Genomic DNA, 15,843 nt, shown 5'->3' on the forward strand with positions numbered 1-15,843 from the left:
CAAGTTCGTTAGGGTACAAGCAAACCGTAAAACCATGCTCTATCCGCAATCGTTGGACCGTCCTCGACTCCCAACCGGATGAAAGATAGCAGTAATTAAGAAAGCTAGTGAAGGCGGGAAGCGATGATAGGTGAAAAGATAGAAATGAAAACCTAATGTGGGTGCAACAGAGCCCAAACGATGCGATGTAGAAAAAGTTAATAAATGACAAATAAACGATATAAATAGACATTATCTATCAAGAAGAGTAAACATTTATTCTCAAGTAACCACTAGTTCATCAATTCACCTTTTTGGCCTAGTTAGGTTGTTATACGACTAGTATAGAGCATGTTAGCACAAAGCACGCAGGGAGAATTAAAGAGATATTTTGTAACATGGGTTATTGAATTCATGTTTAATACATAATCGAAATTTTATCACAACACATTTATTCAATGATCGTTGTGCAGCAGCTGTCGTTTTTGGTGTGACACACACTCGCAAGTCCTTGTCGTAGTTCTTTCCAGTGGGGCAACTCTGTGTCATGAATGTTAGCACCGCTCCGGAGTAGTAGCACTGGTAGTACTTGACTGGATCCGCATGCGCGTAGTTACCGGTTCCTGGACATTTGAACACGCAGCTGTTTCCATCAAAGTTGCAGTTATCCGGACACTTGAGCAACTGAATGCTCGTGGCAACATTGTTTTCGAACTGACAGAAGGCGTAATATTTCTTGCTAGTGCCATAGCTGACGAAAATTTTGTTCTCATCACATTTCACCGTTACGCAATCCGTGGCGTAGATCTTCTGCTTACACAGAGTGGTTTCCGCATTGTACACATAGTTTGGCGGGCACTCGTACACAGAAGATTCCTCATCAACACCTTCGCAGTAGTGGTAGATCTGACAATTTTTTGCGTCTGGGTAGAATCCAACTCCGGTACAAGCTACTCCAGAAGGAGTACATCCTGCAACGCTGTCATATGTCGCAGAACATGCACCGTTGACGCAGAAAGGAGTGGATGGAGTCGCCGCAGTGCAGTTCTTCGTGCTTTGTGTTGAACCCAAGCAAACTAGCACGTTATTACAGTCCTTACATGTGGTATAAACGCTGACTCCATCGCAGGTTGGTTCCGTAGCTGCTGCAAATGCTACAAAAGGTCCATCCGATGAACTTTTAACCAGCTTGCCGGGTACTTCAACCGCGGCAGTTGAGAGCTGGATCAGTGCACAGACAAGTAGGAACACTTTGTGAGCCATTTTTACAAGTAACTGAGGAACCGAGCAAACTGATGGCAGATTTTATATGAATTGCTACACCAACAGGCATGAGGTTCAAGTTCAAGTCCAATAAAAACGAGATGACGCCCAAACAAATGATATGGTAGATAACGGAGATTTTTTGGCAAGTAGCCAAGAGCACTTGACGTCACTTCGTCAACAACGGTAGCGAAATTTGGCATATAAGATTGCAGAATTTGTCTTATCATAAGGGGTTGTTCATTAATTACGTACGGTCTTAGGGCGAGAAGGTTCAAGAGAACGAGGCGATCCTTATACAAATTTCCAAGTCTCCATACAAAAGGCGTGACGTGGGGATAGGATTGAAAATTGCCAAATTTTGCATGATGTATTCATGCACTATCCCCGAATGTCACTGAACCTTTCAAGGTTGTTATTTAAATATTAATCAGAGTTACTTTTAACAAGCTTAGTTTCCTAACAATTGTTTACAGGTGATATTAACGTTCAATAATAAATCATGTTTGTCATCGTCAAAATTACAAAAGCTGTTTTTCTTATCGGAACTGAAATTTAATTAATTACGATAGGAAATCAAAAATACAGTGAAAATAGTTTTATAACTCCCCCGAGACTCCCTTGGGAACTCCTGAAGAGCTACAGTGGCTTCTAATCACTCCCGGGAAACTAGCTCAGTAAAATGAGATCCCTGAAATGTGTCGCAGGGTCGGCATATTACTGGGTAATCGGAGGGGCTTCGCGAACAACGTATGAAAACCAAGAATGTTCACATTTTTAAACATTTATTGGACCCTGTGTGGTGTATGGGTGAGGGTTTGAAGTTCTTTTGTGGCGTGTTAGCGAGACATGGAAAATTCATCGTACTCACAGCTGCAGCTTGGTGACATCTCCTCCATCGCGTAGGCCCACACGGCTGCTCCTGCACTACCGTGTGGCCAGAAACTCGCAGCGAGGCTGCTCGGGGTTGGTGGAATGACGGATTGGCTGCATTCAGCAGGCGTAGCCGGTGCAGATCCGGTGAACAAGCGTCTTCCTTCCTTGACGAAATCGGCACGACCCAGGACGTGACCGGAATGACCGTGCCGAGAAGGGATCCTCCTTTGCGGTTAAGGCCGAAGATCTGAGGAATTTGTCCGGCATCAGACAAGACTTGAGTGCTTTGAATAGCTCGCTCTTCGTAATCAGAAAAATAAATTACATTATTTTTTAAGCTAATTCAAAGGGTATCTTTGTACATTCTTGAAATGTCTTATAGAAATTCTGAAAAAAACACGTTGGAAAAACCGAACTAAGCGAAAAAATACCAGTTGGAAATGATCCTGTACATACATTTAAAGCCTTCCTTAGCATACTTAAATGTAAACATGGCAACTTTTACAAAAAAAGCTTTCAGTTAGCCCCTCTACTATTTAGTAGCATCATTTTGCAACCCCAAAAAAATTTTTTTTTGTTTTTCGATACTTTTGCTCTATTTGTTTTCAAGTACTTAAAAAATCTTCTACTTTTAGAATATGTGTTCTAGATCAGGATATATGTATTCCAAAATTCCTTTAGAGACCGACGCACAGTGGCCGCACTTCACACCAATACTTGCCAAAAGTACAATTATCACTTAAAACATTGATTTTTTAACATAACATGATTTTTAATTCAAGATGGTCAAGAGTCAACGATGGTGTTCGAAGTTCTTCTTCTTCTTTCTGGCGTTACGTCCCCACTGGGACAGAGCCTGCTGCTCAGCTTAGTGTTCTTATGAGCACTTCCACAGTTGTTAACTGAGAGCATACTATGCTAATGACCATTTTTGCATGCGTATATCGTGTGGCAGGTACGATGATACTTTATGCCCTGGGAAGTCGAGAAAATTTCCAACCCGAAAAGATCCTCGACCGGTGGGATTCGAACCCACGACCCTCAGCTTGGTCTTGCTGAATAGCTGCGCGTTTACCGCTACGGCTATCTGGGCCCCTTTGATGTTGTATGAGGTAAATACAAGGAGTATCTTCCGTTATTAGCGTTACAAACATGTTTGAAATTCGGATTCATCACTGTTAACAAGGAAGCTATCTTTACGATATTCTCGAATAAGAGCGGTGCAGAGCAAATAATCGCTGAATTTCCGGACGTATTTGAAAGTTTAGGTCGTGTAGAAGGAGAAGTAAGCTTAGAAATCGATAGATCAATTCCACCGAAACAGCAAACTCCAAGACGAGTTCCTCGAAAATTGCGAGCTGAGATGAAAAAGCCGTTTGATAACAAACTGAGACTCTGCATCGATCCCGTGGACCTAAATAAGGCATTGTTAGACGTTAAATATCACATTACGAAATTAGAAGAAATTTTACCAGAGTTACATCAAGCATAAGTATTCGGCTGTCTTGATGCAAAGAAATAATTTTGGGAACTAGAAACTAGACAAATTTTAGGTTTGCGATACATTAAAAGTTTGATTGTGAATAGTTCTGAATTTCCAGATTAGCGAATCTGAAGTTATTTTCAAGTGACGATGAACATTTTAGGTCAATCAGAGCACTTGAAGCCTTGATCTAAGCGAACTTTAGTCTGATCAATACTGTTAATGAAACTATATTTGATTTCAGTCAAATACTATGATGAAAACTGCAGAATTGCTTTAGTTAGAAAATTTAAGAACTTTGATTGCAGTTGGACGAACTGAGCGAGGTTCTTTAGCGAAATATTTCTTTTTCAAGCTTTTATTAATGTGTTTGAATGGATTAACCACAAGTTCAGCATTAACGGATGTATTTATAATTTTGATAAAACTGATGAAATATTGATAATTTTGTATCACAGCATCAAAATTTCGATTATTATTGAAGTTGCGAGTTCCACTGTTTTTTTTCGACGAGGACAAATAAATATCCCGACGTAACTTTCGCACCCTGGAAGTTTCAAAATATTCTCCCAATTTCACAGCTAGAACTACTACACTCCCATACAAAATGCATATACTTTCAACTTTTCAATTACAAATCTTAGCCCAAATTTTGAACGTTTTCGTAAAAAATATCCAAAGCACATAAAAATTTAATAATGATATGGATTTGATACACAGATTTATCTGTAATTACACAGATTTTTTGTTGATTTTTTTTTAATTTTTGATACCATGTGTATAAGACTATTCAAAATGTGATTTGTTATCCGCCATTACGTCGGAAAAATCATAAGCATGAACTAAAACCACCTTCAGATATTCAAGAACACACATAAAGAGAACAAATCAGGTGTCTTAAATGAAAATTCTATCGATTGATCGCAACCATGGAGTTACCAATAGATCAAATTTTCAACGCTGTCGATTATTCCGTTCCCCTAATTTGTACTTAAGAAAGTTTAGAGTATGGTTTGGTTTGGTATAATTAAAAGCACATTTTAAAGCATAAGTTATTATTAGTATTTTCTTTATTAACGAGACATTCAGCTTGGGACGGATTCATCTCGAAGCAAAGAGATAAGATATATCAAAACAAACCCCCTGATTTACATTACCGAACAATTCAACTGTTGAGATTTCACCGGAATCCGTAATGTAATGTAAGCGTGGTGTAGTGTAGTTTATTAACAGAAATGTGCTTTATTAAGCTACAGGTTATGAACAAGCTTCATGTGCTATCTACGTTTGAATATTGTTTTTTATTTCTCAAAACTTATTCTAAGGAAGAAGCTTCTTCGGCTCTCTCTTACCACTTTGTTGTTCGGCCCTTGAATATTGAAAACACACCTGGCAAAAAGCCTCTAACAACGTTGCTAGTCTGTCGAAGATATTGCAAAGCTACTGGATTGAGCACTTCTGACTATTGTTTTGCCACAATAGGCCAGGACAAATGATTAACCTAGAGTGAATTTATAGCAGAGAAAAAGTAGGTTTTGTATGAAAATTGACAAGTAAATGAATGAGAAGTTCATTCACTTCTCCTGGCCTATCCATCGTGATACTGCCAACATTTCTCATTCCGCTTGAATTAAGGTTCATTCCATGTGCTTTCCATGGCCATCATCTGTATCAAATAACTCCCTAAGTCGTTGACGGAACAGCACACAACTTCAACGCGTTATCGAAATACTTCCCTCTGCTGCACTGTTTCTCGCTGGCAACAAGCTTGGATCTTGAGTAATAGCACTGGTAGTACTTCCGCGGATCCGGATGGGTGAAATTGCCTTCCCTTGGGCAAACGAACACGCACCCGGTTCCTTCGAACTTCGCATAGTCCACGCATTTGAACATGTAAATGTTGGACACCTCCATTCCATCATACTGACAGTACGCGTAGTAGGTTTTGCTGTTTCCGTACGGCACAAAGAGTTCATCCACGTCGCAATCCACCGTGACGCAGTCCGTATTCTTGGAAGCCTGACGGCACATGTGCGTTGCCGGATTATAAACGTACCTTGGAGGACACTGGTAGATGGTGGAAGGTTCGAGCGCCTTGTCGCAGTAATGGTAAATGACGCAGTTGAAAGGATCTGATCGAAAAGGTTTCGTTAGATTTTACACAATTGAACTACAGGATACTTACCTGGGAAATACCCAGCATTGGTACACGTGAACGATGATGTCGAGCAGTCACCATTGCTTGAACGAACAGCGGAACAAGCTCCATTCACGCAGTACGGCTTACCAGGGGCAATTGTTGTGCAATCTCTGGCGTCCGAAATGGGACCAATACAGCCCAGAATAGTGTTGCAGTCGCTGCAAGTGCTGTAGAAGTTCTCTCCATCGCATGTAGTACGAGAAGCGGCCGTTGAAATACCGGTATCCAATGCAGATATAAGAGTTCCTGGAAGTTCCTGTTTGGCGGAACGAACCTGGAGTACGAGAACGGATGCTAACACAAACGGAAGTAGTGATCTCATAGCTGCTACTAGGTAGACACTGGAATGAATTTAGTGAGGTGTGGATGTTTTATAATTTTGATGGAGTTTGTTTTTAGTTTGTTATGTCCAAGGTCAAGGACAAGTACGAAAAATGTTATCTATTTGAACACAGATAAAGGGCTTTTATCTTCTAAATGATGCGAAATTATACGGGTGAACTTCTTCCGGACTCTGGGATTAAAATATAGTATAGTAATATAGAATCATCTGTCTAAATGTAGACTGTATTCGAAATTCAAATAATCCAAAATAGAAATTAGAACATAAATTTAGTATGTACGATCATTTAATAAATGAAGGGTATACCCTATAGGATGAATTATTAACACACAAGAAATAAACCGTCTGAGTTTAAGTATGCATTTCGAGGGGTCCGTTCCAAAAATTGTCTACCACATTCATTTACTTTGGGTTTTTCTATACTAAGAATTGATAAAACAACATCGCTTAGTGTGAACAGGTGCCAACTGCAAAACGAATAAAGTTAAAGCTTCTAAATTCATTTCCTAATTTGTGCGCTATTTCCCTGACCTGGCTTTAAATTTCGGTGCTGTTTCTTATTTACTTTTGCGATTGCGGTTTGAATTTCCAGGAAATCTTTGCGTGACCAAGCCTTCAACGTTTGAATATTTGCTTATGCAATATATGGTCCCAGATAACAGAACATCCGACTTTCTTATCTTTCCAAAGTTTTAAGCACAGCATCAAAGACATTGTCCTCTCCTATTATTGTTGCAACAATTCTACTCCGCAAAAACAGTTTATCACCACTTCAACATAATATGACATTGATCGCTCGCCGCGTGCTAAGCGATTTTCTAGGCTTTGCACTGCAATGTTCGAGAACTTTCTCCGTGTTGGTAAACATTGCCACATTGAATTGTAAATCTCTCTATTTCAACGGGGCATACTTGTGTATGTATCGGTCAGCCAATCGGGAGCGTCTGAGAGACTCCCCCACTCAACTGCCTCATGAAGGGTCCGCAAGTTCGACATCATAGCGCTGCAGGAAGTTTGCTGGAAAAGGTCGACGACGGTACATACGTATAGGGATGGTTATACCATCTACCATAGCTGCGGCAACATACATGAGCTGGGCACAGCTTTTATCGTGATGGGCGAAATGTAGAGGCGCGTGACTGGGTGGTGGCCAATCGACAACAGAATGTGAAAATTGAGGATAATCAACGTGCACAGCCCTCACCTAGCAAGTAACGATGACGATGAGGACGCTTTCTACGTGCAGGTGGAACGTGAATACGGCAGCTCCTCAAGCCATGATGTCAAATTCGTTATTATCGAGAAGTTCAGCGATCACCAGCTTATGAACGAAAACGGCCTTAGACTGATTGATTACGCCGCCTCCAAGAGCATGGCCATACGTAGTACCTACTTCCGGCACAGTCTCCCTTATCGGTACACCTGGAGATCACCCCAGCAGAATCGCAAATCGACCACGTTCTGATTGATGAAAGACACTTCTCGGACATTATAGACGTCAGAACCTATCACGGCGCAAACATCGATTCGGACCACTACCTTGTGGTGGTTAAAGTGCACCAAAGACTTTCCATTGTGAACAACATTCGGTACCGACGCCCACCACGGTGCAATCTGGAACGACTCAAGCTACCTGAAGTTGCTTGTCTTGAAGCAGCGTTGAAAAAAGAGCTCACTGAAGCCCCTCTTGAGGACTGCTGGAGTAGTGTTGAAGCATCTGGGATAAAAAGCGTCGCCTGGAAGAGTTGGAGTGCGAAGAGATGGAGCAGCAGTATCGTTTTCAAGAAACACGTAAGTTTTACAAGAAACTCAATGCATCCCGCAAAGGCTTTGTACCGTTAGCCGAAATGTGCCGGGATAATGATGAAGCTATCTTTACGGACGAACGTGAGATGATTGAAAGATGGAAGCACTACGTTGAACACCTGAATGGCGCAGAGGAGGAAGACTAAAGCAGCAGGAGAAATGGCTTCATCAGCACGGCGGATGAGGGAGACGTGCCAACTCCCACAATAGGTGAAGTTAAGGATGCTATCAAACAGCTCCTCCAAAAGTGTCGTGAATATCAAGTCCTTACGCACCACCTATTCATCGATTGCAAAGCGGACTATGATACCATCGATCGCGAAGAGCTATGGAAGATTATGGACGAGAATGGTTTTTCCGGGAAACTGACTAGACTGATCAAGGCAACGATGGATAGTGTACAGTGCTGTGTGAAGATATTGGGTGCGTTATCGAACCCGTTTGGAACATGCAAAGGACTTCGACAAATCAATGGTCTTTCCTGTTTCCAGTTCAATATTGCGCTAGAAGGTGTTATGAAACGGGTGAGCTTCAAATTGCGGATCACGATCTTCAAAAATCGACCTGCCAGTACATCTGTTTTGCTGACGACGTGGACATTGTCGGAAGAAAGTTCCAGGTGGTATCTGAATAGTATACCAGGCTGAAACGTGAACCAGACCGGGTTGGATTGAAGGTAAATACGTCGAAGACGAAATATCTGCAGGCTGGAGGAACCGAGCACGATAGAGCTCGCATTGGCAGACGCGTGATGATCGACAAAGATGAATTCGAGGTGGTGGACGAATTTGTCTACCTCGGATCATTGGTAATGTCGGATAAGAACTGCAGCAGAGAAATTCGAAGACGTATCATTGCCGGAAGTCGTGCTTACTACGGACTCCACAAGATCTTGCCGTCTGGTAAACTTCACTTCCGTACTAAGTGTACCATGTAAAAGACGCTGATAAGACCAACATATTTATTCATATAATCTTGCAGATTGATGTGTCGCAAGCCTTGCTTTATAATTGGTCCATATATTCCTACTTTCCTGTGAGAACCAAGTGTCCGGAAGATTTCCGAAATGTAGTCAATGTGACCGAAAAGGATTAAAATAGTCTCAAACATATTCATTCGTAACAACTTGAAGATTGATATTTCGCAAGCCTTGCTTCATAACTGGTCCATATATGGTCACTTTCTGAGGGAACCAGGTGCCCGGAAGACTTCCGGAACGTAGCCAATGTGGCCAAAATCATTTGATATAGTCTTCATCATACTTGATTCGTAAAATCTTGAATATTGATACGCCGCAAACAACGCACCAGTCCGTAAATGGCCACTTTCCCAGGGGAGCCAAGTGTCCGGAAGACTACCGAAATACAGTCAAATTGGCCAAAAAGTTCCTAATTGGTTTAAAGTGACCTCTTTTTGATAAATCATGAAGAATCACATGTTGAAGTCCAGGTTTCTGAAGCATTTTACTAGTGGATCATCATTCGGGAAACCTATCCCACTGCACCCCGGAATAGCTCCGGAACCATGTGGCTAATACAATTTTCTGTATGACTTATGGAAAGTAGAGACGTAGAGTAGTAGAGTCACAGAGCGGTGAGCACAGTAGCGCGTTAACTGTTAGGTGATGGAGGAAAATAGCACCGTCTCACGCCACGTGCAACAACCGCGAAGGAAACTTACTGACGGATAAAACAATAGTAGCCGCCAGGTGGAAAGAGTCATTGTTGAACAGAGAACAGAGAAGTGGATCTGGTAGCAGAATGACGATGGACAGGCTGTGGAACCTCCAACGCTAAATGAGATAAAAAGGACAACACAGCTGATGGGAAGGCCGAGATCCCGGCCAAACTTCTCAAACACGGAAGTGATCAGCTGCATGAACTTCGTCACCGTATTATTTCGAAGATATGGGAGGAAGAACAAATGCCTACTAGGGGGCTGGATCCTATTCTTGGCACTTTTGATTCACTTCGGCAGTGAGGTTTTTTGAAAGCTACAGAGCTCAAATTTAGCCACAATGTGCGTCGTACTAAAACGATTCTTATTACAAAGTTTCAGACAATGCGGCCGAGAAAAACCCCCCATGCCAAAGTGAATCATGAAGTGCCCAACTAGCTCTGCACCCTAGTAGGTTGAATAGTCTAATTTGCCGTTTGTACAAGAAAGAGCATCTGGAGGGATAACACACCTTAATTCGGCGTACAAAACCTTATCTGGAATTCTGTTCAACAGGTTAAGACCGTATGAGCTGCCTTCTGCCGACGAATACTAAGCTGGTTTTTGAGATGGCCGATCAACGACGGATCAATTGTTTACCCAGCGTTGACGCAGGACCCTAGATAAATTTCGGGAGTACAACTTGCAGACTCATCATCTGTTTGTAGATTGCAAAGCAACGTTTGAAATGGTGGAAGAATTCGTGTATAGAACACTATTGACGTGAGATAATAATGTTACCCACGAGGTGAAAAGACCTAATGCAGTTGCAAGTCGGGCTTTCTACGGGCTTCGTAACCAGCTGAAATCCCGTAGCCTGCAAACGATTACAAAACTCACGTAGTTCAAGACACCGATCCTTCTAGTTGTCCTATATAGTCATGAATCGGGGACACTGAAGTAAGCCGACCGGAGAGCCTTCGGGAGATTTGAACGTAAAGATCTGCGAACAATACTCGGCTGTAAATTATAAACCGACATCAGGCGTCGTCACATGAATCATAAGTTGTACCAATTGCATAAAAAATGGATATTGTCAAGCGCATAAAACACGACAGGCTGCGTTGTGCTGGTCATGTTGCCAGTATGCCAGACGAACGACAAGCAAAGATAATATTCAATAAAATAACCCGGAGGAGACCGCCGACTTTGTGGTAGAGGCTTTTTGCTGTTGAGAAGGACTTAAGGTGATTACCCAGACAACCAGAAGTCGCAGGAAAGTTCACGTAATAACTCGTTTATTCATGCAAACTACATCAAAACCGCAAAACACGGTGGATAAAATCGTCAGATTGATGAGTTTCCTCGCATAAAACGCTTTTTTCTGAGTTCATTTGTACATTTTGTTTCGTCCCGTACACTTGTACAAAGTAAATCGAAGTAATCCGTAGCAGCTGTCAAATCAACACTTGTTATCATAAGTTAAGTCGCATAAGTTAGTTCGGTAGAAAATTTACACTCTCGCATTTTATGCTATTATTCATCACATAATATATGCACGTATATCGCCTCCACTTTTGTACGTAGAAGGCCTTTTCACGTCATCTTATAAATGAAATTTTGCACAAAGCCTGCAGGTGATTTCGTTATACGCACATTTTGGTTTCCTGGGTATAAAACGAAGCCAAACTTTGAATTTTCAAGTGTACAAGACTGGAGAATCTGACAACAGTTCGCGTGGAAAACCAATCAAATTGCTTGCTTGCTGGTGGTGACCAATGGGATTGAAGCGCGGTTTTGGTCTCAAGTCTTGTGCTCTTGAAAATTTTAGGTGTGACTTCGTTCTATAATCACCTTAACGGGCACTTAACGTTCAGGGCGACTGGAAGCGATTGGCATAGGACCGAGCCCAGTGGAGAAGACTCATCCACTCGGCGTAGATTCATCGTAGCGAATTGTACCCCATCAAGTACCAAATAAGTATGACTGGTAAATCATGATTTAGAAATCAAACACTTTATCCGTGCACTTTTGTCTGCCGTCCAGAAATAACGAATGCTTCATGGCGAAGGATATGGTGGAGGCAGTTTTTGCATAGTTGATCATTGGTTCTTCATAACCAAGACACATATTTTGCAATTGCTAGTTTTGCGACCATCGTATCAATTAGTTCATTAAGTTCGAATGCACTTTAAAGATGAGTTAAAGAAATAGATATATAAAACATTCTAAGATTTTCTAAGCCAGTTTCTATTGAAACAATGTTTATTGAAAACCTTTATGGCATATTAGCTGGGAGCCCCCCACCTTTATGTTTTGTAAAGAGCTTGAGACGTGCGCGCGGTACGCACCTGGTCCATCGGTATCTTGTCCCACATCTTGGTAATTAGCTTCTTAAGAGCCAGTTCGCGAGAGGCGCAACCCCTTCTTGTATCGATGTTCTTCGATCAAGCTGAAATTTTCAGGGAATTTTAAAATTAGTTTTTTGATCTAGTTCGGTTGGTAAGAAAAAAATCGATTTGAAAATCACTATTTTTTTTTTTTGAAAAACTTGTTTTTCTCGATATGAAGTACTTTTAAAATTCATAAACCATGCTTATCTTACAGTTTATATAACGTAGAGTAATAATGCTAAATTTCAACATAATCCGTGCAGTTTTACTATAGTTATATCAGTTTTTGTGATTTTGCATGTTTAGTGACATGAAATCATTGGGGGTCATTTTGTCCCACTTCCCCCTAATATAAAAATCTAAAATTTTGCAAAACATCTTCTCTTATATAGTAGAACATTCCCTGAAAATTTCTTCCTGATCGAAGAGGGGGTTGCGGTTCTCGCGAACTGGCTCTTAAATTGGTCCATAGTACTTACTTCACGTTCGCTCTGCTTGGCCAGCATGTACGACCTTATGTCCAGGGGAAATTCCGAAGTTCCAGAGCCACAACCACCTTCAGAACCTCGGTCTAATAATACGCTGCGTAAATTTTCATTTGGATACGGCCCCCTAAACCATCACCGACGCGGCGCTTTGGAACCGCGGGATGTTTATGAGGGACTGGGGATGTTGGCGAACGTCGGCGCCCACAGACGATCATTTTGGACATTGAGCGACTGTTGCAAAACAAAGAGTTACTCATCAGAAAACACGAACTCCTGATCTGCGTGCCGTGAGAGCATCAGTTTGGCTCTGTCCAACCTCTTTTCCGTTGTGGCCTGCGTTACTCCGTGAACCTTGCGTATATGGCTTGTATCCCATGTCAATCGACACATCCAGATCAGCGCGGTCTTCTGGAATCGAGCGATTATTTTTTGAGCGAATCCGCTCCCTCGCCTCCTTAAAAGATTCCCAAATCAAGGCGATCTTTTACGGCGAAAAGCCACGTTGTCGCGTTGCTCTAGATAGTATCATATAAGAGTGCTTACAGCGACACAAAGACGGAATCGCGGCGATTTTTCGTCGCTCTCGCTGAAAAAAACGCGGGGGAGGCTTAAATGCTGGCGTCCACGCCGAATGCGGCCGCCCGGATCTTACACGGTCCGATCCCGTCTCCCGGTACCTAATGGTATAAATGAAATTCCGCTTCACCCCGAGTGATTTCAACCGCCAGAATATGTCACTGGGTCGCTCACCTCTCGCAAACAACTTCACTACGACGTCGCGGTACTCTTTTATCGTGCACGGTAAACAAACAACAAATAACAGCAAGTCGACATCATGCACGTCGGTTAGCCTATACAGGTCTCCAAGCAAAGTGCCATGAATACCAACACACGACTAATCTTACATAGGTCGATTTACATAGAATGAAAACGTATCGATGTTTGTTTGACATCATAAGAGCTTTTGGCCAACGTCAGTCAAACAAAGAAGTGAATATTTGTCAGCAATTCTATTTATGTTTGCTTTCTCACAGCAAACAAGAAATATTTTGTCCACATTGCACCACTACGCAGGCAATTGGATTGGTCTACATACGAAGCTGAAGCTGACACCAATATCAATACATAGAATGCACATGGTACGCATCTCCACAACGATGAAAAGTTGTATTCGAACTTATTGTACACCCTGTAGAATACTTCATAGTGAATAAAACACTTGCGAATGACGAAGACATAGATCATCCAGAGAAGCCATCAGATTATTATTTCCAAAATATGCGGAAGATATATGTTTGGTCTCTCTGTGTGGTCTATGAGGCAAATAGTTGTAAATTTTGTTTCCAACAATACCACTGTTATCTTTTTGCACTTATTTGGAAAAAAAATCCAAAACAAATTTACTTAAACACGAACGGTTTGCTTACCTTTAGCCGCATCGTATCCCTATCAGATGACTTGAGATAACGATGGAAAAGAGCCATGCAGTACCCATTCTCCTTCTTCATTTTTTTTATTTGTGGCGTACGTTCCAACTAGGATAGAGTCTACATGTCAGCTAAGTGTTCTTATGAGCACTTTTTAAGTTATTACCTGAGAGCCTTGATTGGGAAACGACCATTTTTGAATCAGTTGATCGTGTGACAAGGTACGAAGATACTCTATGCCGTGAGAACTCGAGGAAACTTCCAACCCGAACGGCCAACTGGATTCGAACCCTCAACCTTTGGCTCGAATAGCTGCGCGTTTACCGCTACGGCTTTGTAGGCCCCATTGAAAGGGGAAAGGGATATTAAACAATTATCACATCCTGTGTTTGAATTTATTAGGGTAAGTGAGTGGTGCAATAAAGCGAACGGGTTGACAACTTACCACTGCCAAAACTGCTTCGTGTATGACCTCAAAACGGCGTTGTTATTGCCAAATAAATTCAAGGCTCCATATTTTATTACTCAATTTGCTCCAAAATTTGCAATCTAGAAGGTTTCGTCGTTCCATATAAGTGCACAAGTTTTCTCATTCAGGGAGACTCGCTTTCCAAATAAGCATTCATTAAGATGTTACCACTCGTGCTCGTAATTTCTGTTCTGCTGCAGCTGTCTTTTCAACAGGAAGTTCCAGGTGTTCTGCAAAAAAGGAACCTACAAGGAGGAAAACGCACGGCATTTTCCGCTAACAACGAAACATGTGATGGAACTCGGATGTTTTCAACGTGCGGCAGCTGCGAAGCAGTGAATGTCTGTTTAGGTAGCAGCATGGATTGGCGTTACTGTCGATCATTGACACCGGACAAGCCATATTGCAACAACGGAGAATGCTCGGCTACTCCCAGCTACAACGAATACTGCCCTCCCAGTTTGTACTGTACGGGGACTGGGTACTATCCAGGTGAAAATAGAACATTTTTGTTGAAATCATTCGTAATACCATCCCTTACTGCTTTCAACAGACCCAACCACTTGCAACATCTACCATTACTGTGTAGGAAAATACTCTATGTCATCGGTGTACATGTGTCCGAAAAATTACGTATTCAACCCGGAAACGAACCTTTGTAAACGCAAACAGCAGGAAGGTGACTGCATGAAAGTTACCTGCAGGCCAGAAGAGATATTCTCCGCTTACGGTACCAGCAAACGATTCTTCGGCTACTGTAGATATGGCGGCGAAGGATCGTATCCCTACGATACGGAAATCTACAGGTGCTCCGAGGGAACGGAGTTCAATGGAAAAACCTGTTCCTTCCAGTGCCCTGACGAGGGACGATTCCCCGATAATGCGAACCCGAGAGGTTATTACGAATGTTACTACTCGGACAGCGATGAACTGATTGCGAATCCCCAGATTTGTCCATCCGACAGAGTGTACGATGCGAAGCTGTTCACGTGCGTTCTCGAGGCGCTAACAACGTATCCAACAACCACTGGTTTGTGATTTGCATAATTAACTTATTACTGCATTTGATTGAAGAATTTTCATTTTTAGGATATCGAACGACCACCTCGAGCTAAACGAAACTCTGGTGTTTATTGTAACCAACAAGCTAATCAATTGATAAAATAAACAGGTTATAATTTAACATTGTTTCGTTTTTTACAGATTTTAATCCAATTCCCAAAACAATACTTTAAAGAGCATGTATCTACTGAGTAATATCTACTATTGGGTCTTCATCCAATTCCCTTGGAACTGTCTCTTGTCATATGGCTATTGTGCTGACCAGTATCACTTCTTGTTTCACTTAAGTACATCTGGTGTTCATTCCCTTCTCTTACTCTCTTTAACTTGTTTCAAACGATTACTGCACTTTTTTTTTTGCATGCTGCGAATTTACAATCTTTTTTTAATTCAGTATC

The 15,843-nt window shown here is 41.7% G+C and overlaps 3 protein-coding genes across 3 annotated transcripts; 1 reads left to right on the forward strand and 2 right to left on the reverse strand.

Moving 5' to 3' along the window:
- Positions 1-280: 280 nt before the first annotated feature.
- LOC110678174 lies at positions 281-1,242 on the reverse strand. The gene is made up of 2 exons (XM_021850797.1): positions 481-1,242; positions 281-298 (listed from the first exon to the last, which is right to left on the reverse strand). Exons 1-2 carry the CDS (start codon positions 1,240-1,242, stop codon positions 281-283), a joined length of 780 nt encoding a protein of 259 aa, XP_021706489.1.
- Positions 1,243-4,708: 3,466 nt separating this feature from the next.
- Positions 4,709-6,325, reverse strand: LOC5576620. Its single transcript, XM_001662725.2, has 2 exons — positions 5,787-6,325; positions 4,709-5,733 (listed from the first exon to the last, which is right to left on the reverse strand). Exons 1-2 carry the CDS (start codon positions 6,121-6,123, stop codon positions 5,285-5,287), a joined length of 786 nt encoding a protein of 261 aa, XP_001662775.1. The 5' UTR covers positions 6,124-6,325; the 3' UTR covers positions 4,709-5,284.
- Positions 6,326-14,471: 8,146 nt separating this feature from the next.
- On the forward strand, positions 14,472-15,566 carry LOC5576619. Its single transcript, XM_001662723.2, has 3 exons — positions 14,472-14,875; positions 14,937-15,413; positions 15,473-15,566. Exons 1-3 carry the CDS (start codon positions 14,545-14,547, stop codon positions 15,496-15,498), a joined length of 834 nt encoding a protein of 277 aa, XP_001662773.1. The 5' UTR covers positions 14,472-14,544; the 3' UTR covers positions 15,499-15,566.
- Positions 15,567-15,843: the final 277 nt, after the last annotated feature.

Source organism: Aedes aegypti, chromosome 3 (genome assembly GCF_002204515.2).
Source record: "Aedes aegypti strain LVP_AGWG chromosome 3, AaegL5.0 Primary Assembly, whole genome shotgun sequence".
Classification (NCBI taxonomy): Eukaryota; Metazoa; Arthropoda; class Insecta; order Diptera; family Culicidae; genus Aedes; species Aedes aegypti.